Source organism: Microplitis demolitor, chromosome 7 (genome assembly GCF_026212275.2).
Source record: "Microplitis demolitor isolate Queensland-Clemson2020A chromosome 7, iyMicDemo2.1a, whole genome shotgun sequence".
Taxonomy (NCBI): Eukaryota; Metazoa; Arthropoda; class Insecta; order Hymenoptera; family Braconidae; genus Microplitis; species Microplitis demolitor.
Genome location: NC_068551.1, coordinates 18,600,542 through 18,616,087, shown reverse-complemented (window position 1 = coordinate 18,616,087; position 15,546 = coordinate 18,600,542). Strand labels below are relative to the sequence as shown.

General features: G+C 34.9%; 3 protein-coding genes across 3 annotated transcripts; 1 reads left to right on the top strand and 2 right to left on the bottom strand.

The window, feature by feature from the left end:
* Position 1: 1 nt before the first annotated feature.
* LOC103574158 (regulator of nonsense transcripts 2) lies at positions 2–3,865 on the bottom strand. The gene has a single exon (XM_008553545.3). It carries the CDS (start codon positions 3,579–3,581, stop codon positions 111–113), a length of 3,471 nt encoding a protein of 1,156 aa, XP_008551767.1. The 5' UTR covers positions 3,582–3,865; the 3' UTR covers positions 2–110.
* Positions 3,866–4,234: 369 nt separating this feature from the next.
* Positions 4,235–10,441, top strand: LOC103574157 (NBAS subunit of NRZ tethering complex). The gene is made up of 3 exons (XM_008553544.3): positions 4,235–4,422; positions 4,534–4,768; positions 4,842–10,441. The coding sequence occupies exons 1-3, from the start codon at positions 4,333–4,335 to the stop codon at positions 10,307–10,309; spliced, it is 5,793 nt and encodes a 1,930-aa protein (XP_008551766.1). The 5' UTR covers positions 4,235–4,332; the 3' UTR covers positions 10,310–10,441.
* Positions 10,442–10,527: 86 nt separating this feature from the next.
* On the bottom strand, positions 10,528–13,941 carry LOC103574156 (heat shock protein 83). Its single transcript, XM_008553543.2, has 2 exons — positions 13,830–13,941; positions 10,528–13,016 (listed from the first exon to the last, which is right to left on the bottom strand). The coding sequence occupies exon 2, from the start codon at positions 13,014–13,016 to the stop codon at positions 10,845–10,847; it is 2,172 nt and encodes a 723-aa protein (XP_008551765.1). The 5' UTR covers positions 13,830–13,941; the 3' UTR covers positions 10,528–10,844.
* Positions 13,942–15,546: the final 1,605 nt, after the last annotated feature.

Below are 15,546 nucleotides of genomic sequence, written 5' to 3'. Positions count from 1 at the left end.
CCGAATATGAAAATATATATAATTTATTTATTTATATGAATATTTTTACGGATGATTAAAAAAAAAAGAATTATTCGTCAGAATAATTAAAACTATTTAGCTCTCAAAGTCTACCTAATTTTTTTTGGCCCAAAAATAAGATCAGCGTCCGGCGCGCCTTTTGGATGATTATATTTTTGTCTTCTTTCTCTATTTAAATTAACAGTAACAGGTCTTGCGCCTTGATTTATTGTCTCTTGATAATCTTCTTCCTCTTGTCTCTCAGTGATATTCAATGTCAGTCTCTTGACACGTTCTTTCTCTTCTTTTTGTTCTTGCTCTCGGTTTCTCAGGTTCATCGCGAGCTCCGAGGACACGGGAACCGCGAGATTTTTGTACTGTTGTTTATTTCCTTTCCTCAGCATCAAAATAAAATCAACCGTTGAATTATCCGACGGACCTTCTTGTAACTGTTCGTAAGTTTTTTTAGAATTTTTCACATGAATCGGAACAGAAATATCAACTTGAGGAGGCTTGACATTGTCTCGCATACGGTCTTGGATATTGTCCGACACAATTTTATCAAGTGCTGACAAAAAATCATCATCTTCTGGACAACTAACGCGTTTGGGACCAGCTGGCAATGCAGCATCAAGCTCTGCAGAGTCTAAAATAACTCCTTCGTTGATTCCCTGAGATAAACTCTGCTCTTGAGTATTTTCTGCCGTACCCGCGTTGTCATCTCGGTCACCTCCCATGACCCAATCTTCCTCTGACTGTGCTTCTGAACAGTCTTCAGCTTCTTCGAAATGTAACTCAGCCATTCCTTTGGCATCTCCACTACCATTACCACCACTAACATTTTCTTCATCAGCTTCTGGAATCACTCCCATCTCCATATCGACTATTTCTGTACGCTCGTCATCCTTAATAATTTTCAGTGACGGATAGAAAGTATTTCTCAGTTCTTCAATAGCACACTGTGATTCTTTGTAGCTGGCAAACAGTTGCATCTTTGGCCTCAACATTGCCAGAGTATCGCGATACATATAATCAATTCCTATTGGAAAAATATTATCCGCTGTCCAAATTGGATCCGTGTATTTGAACCAGTAATAATTTTGAAAAAATATAATAAAGTAATCAAGTTTTTTTTTACTAGAACCACCGCTGAAATATTGGCCGCATGTTTCTAAAAGTGTGCAGACTAGTCTGATACGAAAGAGATGATCTGGTGGATCAAGTGGACTAGGAACAGCGTGATCCATACTGACACCAAAGGTAATCAGAAGATAAAGAGTACGAAATATATCACCACTCTCTACCATACGGTAGTTGTAGAGCTCCCCGAGATATTTAACCATCGCTATTCTTCGTTGATTGTACTTGGGCAAATTTATTTCCATACAAATACGAATGTCTTCTAATACGCCATCAACCACGTGGGGTCCAACTGCTTCATAATGAGCTACCAAACCAGCCAATAGACTACCGACACATCGGATATTTAAATATTTAACGTTGTAAGCAGCAGTAAGACACTTGATAGCATACGAAGCTGTGTTTTCATCTTCCCAGTCTAGCTTTCTCATCAACTTCAACACTTTGTCTGTGTTGGTCTTTGAGAGATCTTGGTATAGAAGCTTGCGGATAAATTCGTGCATAGGAGGACGATCTTTTTTCGATACTCCTCCGGATGACTCTGGTGGATTCACGAAGTAGTAAGCGTTCTCTATTATGGTAACGTACCGCGAATCCAAAGCAGTCACTGCTTTTTTTCTCATCATCTGCTCCAAGTACACTTTGGTCCGCTGATGTGAGTCCACGGAGCAGAAGAGAAATCTTCCACAGGTCTCGAGAAGGTTGCATGCCATTTCGATATGGTGGTGAGTAAAGTCGTGGAGTAAAACCTTGAGGCAATAGAGAGCTTCGATTTTAGAGTATAATTTAAATTTAACCAGCTCACCGATGTATCTTACAACTTTAACCTTCGACTCGATATTTATCTGGTCCTTCTTGCGCACGTGGTACTTGAAGTCGTGCTTGAGCATAGTACACAATTCATTTCCAACATCCGGCATCACGGGATGCAGGATCGCGGCGAGACGAGAGTAGAAAGGCAGCAAATCTAAACGGATTCTCGAAACTCCGAACAATGCTTTTATTAATTTTTTTTTGTTGTGTTTTGTGTTGAGATTCATCAAAAAATCAACAGCCGCATTGTCAATCATCTCACGATTAACACAATTAGGTAAGTGAGTCAAGAACGCGTCAAGTAAAATTTTGTTACTGATATTCGCTACCTGAGGCTCCTCAACCTCCGGCTCAGGTTCTTCAACTTTTTCAATGTCTTCCAATTCTTCAAGGGTTATATCCTCGTCCAAAGCTTCCTCAGTTATTGGAACTTCAGTTTTCGGTAGCTCTTTCATATACGAACCCGGCAAAAAAACTGTCAAATCAGGAAGAACTTGATAAAATCGTCTTGTCTCATCATCTCCCCACATGTCTTCCATCAGACTGTTCTCTTCACTCTCGCTTATCATTTTCAGAGTATCATCAGACTCAGCTTTTACTTCGCTGTCCACCGGCAGCTGGGGCATCGGCTCGTCTAAGGTCTCAGAAAAATTCTGAACACTTGCGATCAAACGGTCGTAAGACACCTGAAGCGCTTCCATTTTTTCCTTACGCTCAGAACTAAGTTCACCTCTGGTCTGAAGAATCTTACGGTTCTGTTTCTCAAAAGCCTGAAGCTCTTTGTGTTCTTTGAGCAAATGTTTACACAGTGAATTATAATAATCTCTCAACAGTGTACGTACATTGTGCTTTTTATCCTGGGTCAATACTTTACTCTTTGGTATCTGGATGTCTAACTTATCAGACAACTCTCGTATTTTCTTCGGCACCAGACCAGCATAGTCTTCACCACAATGCCTACAAAAACTCAAAATAATGTTAGCGTTATTGTGCTCCTCTTTGTCCATATTTATCAAGACTGTTAGAACAGAACCCAGCAATGGTAGTCCTTGTTTGTGAGTAAAAATACCAGCATTGACAAGCTCTGCATAAAAACGCAAATCTACGCGTAGCTTTGATGGATTATTTATTTTCTCACCGACTTTGAAACTCAACACACGCTGCCAGTTTTCAAAAAAATGAGTAGAAAATTCACCATAAGTTTGATGTAAAAACGTACAAATTTTGATAGCTGCCTGGACATCAGTCATTTTTAATTTCGCATCGACCAAAGCTGTCGCTATTTCACTGACGTATTTTGTTAAATTCAAGTTGGCCATGTCCTTCAAAAACTGATCAACCTGAGCCGCATTAAAACTCTTCAATTTTTTAACCAAAGTTGTATTTTTCTTCAAATTTGAATCCAATTTACTGAAATAAGAGTCTGGTGGTCTTGTAATATTTAAATTTGACTTTCTGATCTCTTCTTTAGCAGCCAGCCGTTGCTCAGCATCTCTCACATAGTCCAATACCAATTGTCGATCTTCATCCGTACTCGAATCTCCAGCCGTACCCGGATCCTCAGCAGCTTCTGGAGTATCTTGAGAGTCTTTCTCCACTTGTTTATCATCTTCCTCCGTTTTCGTCATCTTTTATTGATAACAAATAACTTAATTAAAAATTTTTAACTTTTATATTCACCTAACTTTAATTTTCTTTGTTTTTTTTTTTTATTTTTGAGGTTAACACCAATCAAATTATTATCTTCTTATACTTATACAATTCACTCATACTTGTAAAAAATTTTTCTTTAATAAAACTTCATTTTTAATTATTATTAATTAATTCATTTTATAAGTTTTTATTTAGTCATTTATTTACTTCTTTTTTTATAATTTAGTCGATCAAGTGTAATCCACCACACCAACATGTTTTTTTTTAAATACCTCTGTATATATATATATATATATATATATATGTATATATATATATATATATATATACTATATCATTCATAGGTAAAATAGATTATAGATGCCGGTAAAGTAAATTTCAAATAATCCGACGAGAACCCAGATAACCGCAATTTTTGAACTGAAATTTTTGTTGTCTCAGTGACGTACGGTACACAAAAAATTAAAATGTCAACTTTTGAGCTCTGACGTAAAATTTCACATAAATTTGACGTAAGTTTAAAACTGCTATTTGACGCCTGTGAGACAAAAATTTGAGACCGTCATCATTGATCAGACATGCGCAGGAAATTATTTAATGGAGGAATAACCGATGAACGCGACCTCTAGTGAGTATAAATGAATCACAAATTATCTTTTGAAAAAGGTTATAATTAATAATAAATTTTATTTATAAAAATATTTACACTAATCGCCAATAAATGAAATGGAAGTTAAGACCGAGGATATTGATAACGATCTAATTTTGTATGAATTACTGGAGTACTTTGTTAAAAAACAAGACCCTGAATTGGTTGTGAGTATTTTAAATAAATTATTACAACATCTGTTTTCAACAACCTGTCAAAATTACAATAATACGTGTCATCATTAATACTAATTGATAAATTAAATTTATTTTTTTTAGCGTTTTAAAAATGATATCGATATTCTGTCCACTACGGGAACAATTAAAAATGCGCTCCGATACCTAAATAATAGATACTCACTTCCAGAGAGTATTTCAAAACAAATAAGTCTCACTTTACCATGGAAATTCGCTAGTGGTGATAACGGAAGACTTATTGCTATTTTGCATGATAACATTCTCGAAATAAGACGATCTAAAGATGAATTTTCATCAGTTATTGGCAAAGCAACAGGTTAATTATTTATTTCATTAAAGTAAAACTCAATTTACCATCATTTAAATTAATCAAATAAATTTATTTCTAGTTCCCAAAGATGCGTTTCCGCAGTGGCGTAAGTTAAAGTGGAGTCCAGATGGTTCAATTCTGGTACTAGCTTCGAGCAATGGCCAGTTATCATGTTACAATTCACTTGGCAGCAATATTTTTAACATAAACTCTAAATCCGAAACTCAGAACCCCGAGGTACTTGAAGCCGGCGACGCGATATCATCAATGGTCTTCACCAAACCCCGAATATCTGCTGACAAATGGTCGTACGAATTCCAAACTGTTACTTACAGTGGCCTACTCAAGGCCTACAACATAGCCGTCCATGATTACGAGGCTACGTATCATTTTTCATTTGGAAATTTTTATCGAAAAGGCGTCAATGCCTTCACATACGATCACCAGCACAATATTTATATACTTGCAGGGAATAGTATCATCCATAATTGTTTATCTCCCGCATCAAATGTCGGTTTAACTTCTTGGAGGCCCATAAATGATTACCCATACTACAAATTATCTTTTACATTTGAAGAAAACTGCAGCTCGCATACTCTGTCTCTATGGAACTTGATACCAAAGTTCCGCGCACCTGAAGAGCCGGTTATTTTTCGTATTAGTGTATCACCGAGCTGCAATTACGTAGCATGTTTGCACACAGACGGTGTTGTTTCACTCTGGAATTTACCAGGGTTCCAGTTGAAACACCAGTGGAAGCTCAACGAGCAGCCTAATTATGATGCGCGGATACCAGGATCTGTTTCTAAGTACAAAAAATTACCCGCCGGCTACACAGAGTTTCATCCGATGGACATCGGGTGGTGGTCAGACCACGCGATTATTATTGCGCGTTATTCAGGAGCAATATCAGTTTGTTCTATCAGTGATTTAAAAAATCTTCTTGGTACGTGTCCCGAATTTTTATTCGGTCAGCCTCAGATAGCGGAGTTTCTGCTGGGTAAAGGATTTTTGTGTTTGGATTGCGAGACAATAATAACAACTAAGAAACGTTTGCAAGAGTCTAGTTCAGATTCTCAGGGTCAAGAAGCTTCGGACAGCGAAAAAGAAGAAGAGGAATTGGAACCGCTGACTCTCATGAGTTATTTAACAAATTTATTGCGCAGTGCTCTGTACTCTATTACGGATATCGAAAGCTTGCAGCCGAAAAGAAAGAAGGCCAGATTCCTGCAGAGAACTTACAGGATACTGGGACTGAAAAGTACTACACCGGAAGAACTTTACTCGAGGAAGATTGACCTAGAGGAGTATGATGAAGCTTTGGCTTTAGCCAAGTCTTATAACTTGGACACAGATCTAGTTTATCAGACTCAGTGGCGTAAGTCAAAGTTTTCTATGAAAGCTATCAAAGATCACCTGAGCAAGGTACGCAAAAGATCCTGGGTTTTGAACGAGTGCATTATGCGAGTTCCTGAGACTCTAGAAGCGGCGCGAGAACTTTTAAATTTTGGATTAAAAGGTACTAATCTTGATGCGTTTCTAGCTTTGGCAGAAGAGGATGATGGGAAATTTTCTACTGCTGATAATGATGAAGATCCAGCTCAGCTTAATGACGTCGCGGTTAATTTAAAATACATGCAGAAGGTGAACAAAAAACTTGAAGGAGTTGATTTGTCAGCTTGCACGCAGCCCCAAAAAGAATTACTCAACTACCGCAGAAGTGTTCTTAATCACTTGGATAAATTAAAAACCTATGAAATAATTATTGGAACTCCTGATAAATATAAGAAGGATTCGTATGAGAAATTTCGACAGTTAACTATCCTAGAGAACGCTGTAAGATTTGCCAGAGACTGTGACCATGCTACAGTAAGACTTCTGTTCACTTATCACGGGCAGAAACTGATGGCTCACTGGCTGCCAATAATCAGTTACTTTCCCGAGACATTGAATCCAAATGAATACAAAAAATTACTTCCGGAATGCGATGATCAGGGCCAATTATTCCTGCTCTATCAAAAAGAATTGCGTCCCAAAGATTGGTCCGAGAAACATGAGTTTGATTCCATCGTTGTCAATAACAACGACATTGAATCCCACGTAATTTATGAAGATGACCCAGCTCTATCTGTTTACAAAACTACTGAAATAACGATGGATTTATTGCAAAAGTGGTACAAAGCACGTGCTTATGATATAGAACGTAACAGTTGCGTTGTTGAAAACGCTTTGGAACTTATAAAAATCGCACGTGCGCACAATATCACCGGACTTGAAGATTTTTTACTCCAGCTCGAAACTCTAGACGATTTAATTTACAAAGTACAATTAGATAGTATGTCTCTAGCGCAATTTGAAAAATTATCAGACTTGGAAAAGATAAAACTGCTGATGAGTACAGCGACTGATAAAAATTTTATATCGCAATTAAAAAATTACGTACTTCCTTTTATTTACCGCAAGCAAAAATATATGGGCGGTGATCTTGATAAAAAATTACTAAAGAATTATTTAATCGACATAAGTACTGATGATTTATCAATGACATTGATATTTTTTAATAATTTAAAGAGTGACGTTGATATTTTGAATATTATTGAAGATATTATCGAGTTTGCTGTCGATTGTATTTACGCGTGCGCTAATATAAATATGTATAAACTTGCTAAAGAAATATTTGAGACTCTACCTAAGCCACAGGCAATTCAAGACGCACCGGGAGCTGCTAGTTTGATGCATGACCTGGAACGTGAGATAGAATGTCTTAAAATATTAAATAAATATAATGTCCAGTGTACTGTAAGCTTTATTCACGATAATAAAAACACCGTAAGTGAAGTGAAGATGCTGCTGCATCAAATGAGCGGTAGTTTGAATCAAGTTCTTACACCAGCGAGTCAAGAAGCTTGGGCGGAAGTTTTGAATGACATGTTGGAGTTACAAGAATTTATTTTTTCATGTATAGACATCGAAGACTGTTTTGAAATTTGCGTCGACGCAAAGCTTGCATCTGGAATAAAAACTAACATACAAAATTGTAAATCGCTCATTGAAACTAAGAAAAGTGAGCACTCGTTGTTGAAAGTCTCGTATGATAAGACAGTAAATTTGGTTTTGAAAGCAAGCAGGGAATATTTCAACAGTTCAAAGAGTTTACAGGATTCGAATATGGAATTAGCGCGGGCTTGCATCCATTTGATTGAAGATGAAAATCCGCTGATACAAGAAGAATACGATTTGATAAATTCTCTGCAGATTCTTAATGAATTTAACATCAATATCTTACCGCTGCAGGTGAGACTTTGTCACGACAGATTAAAATTAATTGAAAGCTGCTTGAATAACAAACGTGACGCCTATAAAAGACAGCAACGATTGCTTACTCTCGCGACTTATTTAAATATCGAAGGTAAAAATAAGCGAAATCGTGAAGGGAAAATATTGGAACTTATAGCTGAAAAAGCTTATCAAGCTAAAGATTATGAAATCGCAACTTCTACATGCCAGAAATTAATAGACAGTAGTTATTTTAATGCTTGGAAAATAATTCAAACTCTTGGATGCTCTGATGATTTCAGTGATTTTGATTTTAAGCAAAAATGTTTGGCTTTCACGCTGACTTACGGCCCAAATGAGATCTTGGAAGAGACTCTGCGGCAGATGCATCTGCTGGAGATTCAAGTATTGAATAAAAATCTCGAAAACTGGAAGTCAGTAAACGTCTACAGTGAAAATAATGAGGGAGAAAATGATTTAAAAATTGATGCTGGTGAGGATGATGATGACGATGATGAGTTCACTGACGCAATGACAACTCCGCAGATCGAAGTCAAAGAATTTGTGCCGAAAATACTGGAAACATCAACGGGATTGGTCAAGAGTTCTGCGCAACTAGTCAAGCAATCAACTCTGGGTATTTTACAAAATGTTGGAGCCCAGGGTTTCTGGAAGACTGCATTGAATTTTAATAGAACTGAAGACGAAGATAATTATTTAGCTGAATCGAATACTGATAATGAGGATAAAAGAGATGAAATCCAAAGTTTTCCGGCTTTCTATGCATCATTGTACGATAAATGTACACTCAGTCGCTGGGACACGAGATACGAACGTTACTCAATACCTGATATTGACAATAGTAAATTAAAAATGTGTCAAACACTTTTACGTATTACGACACTAAGTGAGACTGCTAGTTACGGATTAGAAGTAAGTGACATAAATCACTTGTTTGTGCAATTAGCCAGCCATGTTATGTCCGATGACTGGCAACTAGGCATGGCGTACTTATTAAGCTTGAATGATTCAAATGATGATTTTATTTCACACGCTCAAGAAGTATTTAGAAGTTTGCCCCACACTAATTTGTATATTCACACTGCTATTTATTTTTATTCTTTGAAACTCTACTGTAGAATAAACCCGGATGCTAATGATTGTTTTATGTATGATCCGATGGAATTGATGAAGATGATGGCAAACGAAGCACGAGATGAAGCTGATGACTTGAAAATAGCTTTAGTTTACTGGTGTCAGCAGTTAACGCGAGAGAGTAGTCAAGTTGATGATCAAGTACCTGATAAAGTAGAAAAAATAGAAGTGGATTCAGAGCGATCTAATGTTGACGTCAAACAGTCGCGTGATAATGAAGAGGTAGATAGTTGTGTTGTAAATGTTTCTGATAAGGATTCAATGAATTTATATGAGAATGAAGCATTTAAAATGACACCTGCTGATGATGATGGATGGGATGACAACTGGAGTGATTTTTCAGACTCTGATTTTAAAGAAAAAGCTGGCGGAAGTAAAGAGTCTGATAATTTAGAATTTAATTCGTCTGTTGAACAGGCGGTTGATAGTGAGATTTTATCACTGGATACTTTTGATGAGACACAGACTGATACTGCTGATGATACTACTGAAGAGCAACGATATGCGGAGTTTGAAGATTCGTATTCTCGGATGCAAACCAAAAAAGACTACGTCGAATTGAAAGAAATTTTATACTCATGGCCGGTATTTGCAGCTCCAGAATTTATTACTTCTGATAAACATCCAACTTTGCGTATGATCGAGAGTGTCAGTTCATTTGTAAGCAGTAAAAATAATTCAAACTACAAAGCTGCGATTCTTGAAGAGTACAAAGAATTGTTAAAGGAGCGGCCGATTGATCCCGATGTCTACGAAGCATTTGTCAAAAGATTCGATGATAAATCCACGGTGGAAGACAAAATTTATTTGAGACTGTGTGCCAATGATCCACGTCTTCATCAAGAAGCGATGGACATTTTGAAAGACCAGAGTGAAGTGGAATTGCCATCGCCTATTTTAAATGAAATATTTTTTAAAAATCTAACATCGCTATTGCCGCCCACTCACCCAATTCACAAGAAAATACTTGAGGAAATGTTTTCAAATCATACAATACCGGAAATAGAACCTCACATTAGAATTTTAATTGATAGATTGACTGAACAGAAACACGTTACGTATGCAGTTGCTCTGTGGAATCGATTGAAAGCTGTACCATCGCCTACGTCTTTTTAAATTATTTATAAAAAATAAATTATTTTATTTCAATTGTTAATTATTTTTTTGAAAACTTAAATTATAAATTTTTTTTAAATTGTAAATATGCTGTAAAAATAAATATATTTATACGATTTGGTTTAAAAATAAATGATTATTCATTAATTAAATTTAAGAAGAAACTTAATTACTATAAATAATAAAACAATTTTTTTAATTGTGGAAATGAAATTTATTTTGATTTAAACATATGACGATGAACGAAAAATTGATAGCGGAATAGTCCACAATTTGAGTTGTTATTACATTTAAAATTTAACATATAAAAAAAATGATTATTAATTACTTTTTTTGGTGCTTACATCATGTCAGGAATGATAACTTATTTGTAAGAGTAATGCTACGACTTATATATGATACATATGTTAATACAATCACATAAAACGTGATCAATATTCTTTTTATCAATTTATAGTTAACGTTTTTTTTTTCTAACAGTCTTCAATAAATTAAACTGGAAAAAAAGTTTCTAATTAAAAAGTTATCTAATCACTTAGTCGACTTCTTCCATACGCGACGCGTCTTCACTCTCGCCTTCGAGAGCTGGAACTTCTTCCATGGCTTTTGGTTCTTCGGCGATGGGCTCGTCTTCATCGATACCAAGACCAAGCTTGATCATACGGTAAATACGAGCAGCGTGGACCTGGGGATCATCAAGTGAGAATCCAGAAGATAAGAGAGCAGTCTCGAAGAGAAGGACAACTAAATCTTTGACTGATTTGTCGTTCTTGTCTGCTTCGGCTTTTTGTCTCAAGTTCTCGATGACTGGATGGTCGGGGTTGATCTCGAGGTGTTTCTTGGCAGCCATGTAGCCCATGGTCGAAGTGTCACGAAGAGCCTGGGCCTTCATGATTCTCTCCATGTTGGCGGTCCAACCGTATTGAGATGTGACAATACAGCAGGGCGAGTCTACGAGACGGTTTGAGACAACGACCTTCTCGACTTTGCTGTCCAAAATAGTCTTCATGACTTTGCAGAGTTCTTCGAATTTGGCTTTGTCTTCCTCGCGCTTCTTCTTCTCAGCCTCGTCTTCAGGCAACTCCAAGCCTTCTTTGGTGACTGACACGAGCTGTTTGCCATCAAATTCCTTCATTTGCTGTACAACGTACTCGTCAATGGGCTCAGTCATGTAGACTACTTCGAATCCGCGTTTCTTGACACGTTCAACGAATGAACTGTTGGCTACTTGTTCTTTGCTTTCACCAGTGATGAAGTAGATGTGTTTCTGGTTCTCCTTCATACGTCCGACGTAGTCCTTGAGCGAGCAGCTCTCTTCGCCGGATGCTGAGGTGTTGTATCTCAACAAATCGGCAAGTTTGCTGCGGTTTGAGCTGTCCTCGTGGATACCGAGCTTCAAGTTCTTGCTGAATTGTTCATAGAATTTCTTGTAATTCTCTTTGTCTTCGGTGAGTTCTTCGAAAAGTTCAAGACACTTCTTGACGAGATTTTTACGAATAACTTTGAGAATTTTGTTCTGTTGCAACATCTCACGAGAAATGTTGAGTGGCAAGTCTTCACTGTCAACAACTCCTTTCATGAAGTTCAAGTACTCTGGAATCAAGTCCTCGCAGTTGTCCATAATGAAGACACGACGTACGTAAAGCTTGATGTTGTTCTTACGTTTCTTGTTCTCAAAGAGATCGAAAGGCATACGACGTGGTACGAAAAGTAGAGCACGGAACTCTAGTTGACCTTCGACAGAGAAATGTTTCACTGCCAAATGGTCTTCCCAATCGTTGGTCAATGATTTGTAGAATTCACCATATTCTTCCTGGGTAATATCATCTGGGTTTCTTGTCCAAATGGGTTTAGTTTTGTTGAGCTCTTCGTCTTCAGTGTATTTTTCTTTGATGGTCTTCTTTTTCTTCTTCTTCTCTTTTTCTTTGTCTTCTTCTTCATCTTCATCAACATCTTCAATCTTTGGTTTGTCATCTTCTTCTTCTTTCTTTTCAGTTTCACCTTCAGGTTCTGGTTCAGCTTCGTCGTCGCTCAACTCCTTTTCACGTTCCTTCTGTACTACCAATTTAATTGGGTAGCCAATGAACTGTGAGTGTTTCTTAACAATTTCCTTGATCTTGCTTTCCTCAAGATACTCAGCCTGATCTTCCTTGATGTACAAGACAATCTTGGTACCACGTCCAAGGGGCTCGCTGTTGTCAGCACGAACAGTGAATGAACCACCGGCAGCTGATTCCCAGACGTACTGCTCGTCGTCATTGTGCTTGGAGGTGACTGTTACTTTATCAGCGACCAAGTAAGCAGAGTAGAAACCCACACCAAATTGACCGATCATAGAGATATCAGCACCAGCTTGCAACGCCTCCATGAATGCCTTGGTACCGGACTTGGCGATTGTTCCCAAGTTGTTGACCAAGTCAGCCTTTGTCATACCAATACCGGTATCAATAAGAGTAAGAGTACGGTCATTCTTGTTGGGAATGATCTTGATGGAAAGTTCTTTACCGCTGTCCAATTTCGATGGATCAGTCAATGATTCGTAACGAATCTTGTCCAAAGCATCACTCGAGTTGGAAATCAACTCACGGAGGAAAATTTCCTTGTTTGAGTAGAAGGTGTTGATGATCAATGACATCAACTGAGCGATCTCTGCCTGGAAAGCAAAGGTCTCCACATCACCAGACGAGGTATCCATTCCTTCTGGCATCTAGATAAAAAAAAAAATTATTAGTATTTAGTTTACATTAAAAAATATTAATATTTAAAATTGAATGAATAAAAAAAAATCAAGTCATGAATTTTAATTTCGATGATCCTGAAGTTAGCAGACAATTAACAAATTTTAAATATTTTTTTCGACAAATTAAAAAAAAAAAACAAAATCACATGTAAAAAATTAAAAAAATTATAGGTGCAATTATCTGAAATAATTTTATTTTTTAATTTATGGTTTAAAAAAAAAAAATTAAAAAATTATTCGACATCAGCTAATTTCAGTATCAAAAATTTTATTAAATCGTTACTTGAATTAATAATTATTTTTATTAAAAAATAAAAAAAAATTAAATAAATTCAATGCGCCCGAAAAAACTAAATAAGTTTTTAATAATTAAATGCAATTGATGTTTAAAAATTATTAACGATCATGATTATGATTACATATTCAATAAATTTATTGATTTTCGAGTTAGAAAAATGAGGTTACACGCCATAATTTATGCACGTGAATATTTGATTAAACATTAATATAAATGAAAAACATTATTAATTTCATTGTAAAAAAGGTTTTTTTAATTGAATTTTCTATAACCAATTCAAATAAGATTTAATTGACTTTAAATATAAAAGTTGATAGAATTTGAAATGTCATGGATGCGGAAAACTAACGACAAAAAATTGGCGTCTTTGAATTTATTTTTCTCGAATAGTATGAAATTTAATATAATAATTAATAAATCAAAATAAAGATGAATTCATTTAAAATAAAATAACGTGTAATAATTAAATAAATTCAACGTACCTTTGCGATTATGTTTTAACAATAAGTATAAGAAAAGTCGTTAATATGAACACGTTTGAATGTAGTGAGGTATCACACAGTAATGTGCAGCGGCGGTACCAAGCCTCCTTATATATTCTCGATATTGATAGAATGTTCTAGAAGCTTCGAGAACATTCTCTCCGGCTTCAATACCGCACTTCCGTTCAAATATATTTCTAATAAATGATTATTTCGATAGCACATTTTTTAAAATTATCACATAAAAGATAAACTTTTTTGTGACAATAAAATTTATAAAATTACAAATGATTTATCAAAGTACGATTTGAATTTTTTAAAATGTAATTTTATAAATTGATATATTTTTAAATACTCAATTTATTTTGTTGTACTTCCAGGATTTTTCGAGAAACATGCGCTGTTATGCCGCTTGTATACATGGAAATAAAAAATCATTTAAGTTTTTTTTTCCTTTTTTTTAGAATCACCATGACCTGGTTAATTTAAATTATTAGAAGTAATTAATACTATTTTTTAGATTTTATCATCAATTTTGCGTTCTAATTACAGGCAGAAAACATATTTTAATATGACAGCTAGTTTTCATGTGAAATTTTGTAACAAAAAGAAAAAATTATTTAAAATTTGGTAAACGATTAAAATTTAAATATTTTTTAAATTAATTAAACTATAATTTAAATAATCGTTTAATTATTTAAAATAATTAGTACAGGAATTTTTTTTATCTACAATCAATAAAAATAAAATAAAATTTTGAATTTTTGACTGCTGGAAAATGCTGACCTCTGTAGTATGAAATCAAAAATAACTTTTAGTTTAAAATGGAGAGAAACATTTTTATGTAAAAGTAAACATTTTAATTTTATTGTTTATTTAGTAAAAAATATATTTACACTGTAAATTAATTTCGACAAACAAAATATAGAAAGGTATTTATTCAAATAAATTTTTATTTAAATAAGTTTTTGTAGAAGCAAAATTTTGAGGCTGAAATTTATAGAAGGTTCCAGAACTTTCTAATTAGCGAGTAATTTAAGAGATGAGTCTATTCATATATTTGGTAATTGCGGTCGATTGTTTTTTACTTTTACTTATAATGGGAAAAAATTATTTGCATTATCGATTTATTATCATTTGCTTCTAATAATGAAGTGATATTTTAATGATCCATGACAAAGATTTAAAATTATATCATATACTTGGTCGATAATTACGCTGATACACAGAAAAAATGGAGATAAAAAAATCTACGAATTTTTATCATGCTGTCGGCTAAATTTGAAACAGGAAGTTGGGTAGCCAAAAAAATTATTATGCTGCACTACAAAAAATTTTTGACGTTTAAAACTTATTGATAAATTGTAAGGAAAATTATTTGTCTAAAATAAAAATTACAGTAGGGAATAAAAAATTTATGATTTTGAAATTGACAGACAATCGACAATTTTCAGATTTTTTTTTCAACGAATCAATTACAAAAAAAAAAGAAACTAAAAATATGCACATGTAGAAAATTTAAAAAAATATAAGCGCAACTTTTGCAAATATTTTTTTTTTATAATCAATAATAATTATAGTGCAGCGTAATAATTTTTGGTGACTCGACTTCTTGTTTCAAGCTTGGCCAGCAGAATAATGAGAATTCGTAAATTTTTATCTTCATTTTTCTCTGTGTAGCAAAGTAGAGTATCATAAAAAAAACTAATGAATGGGA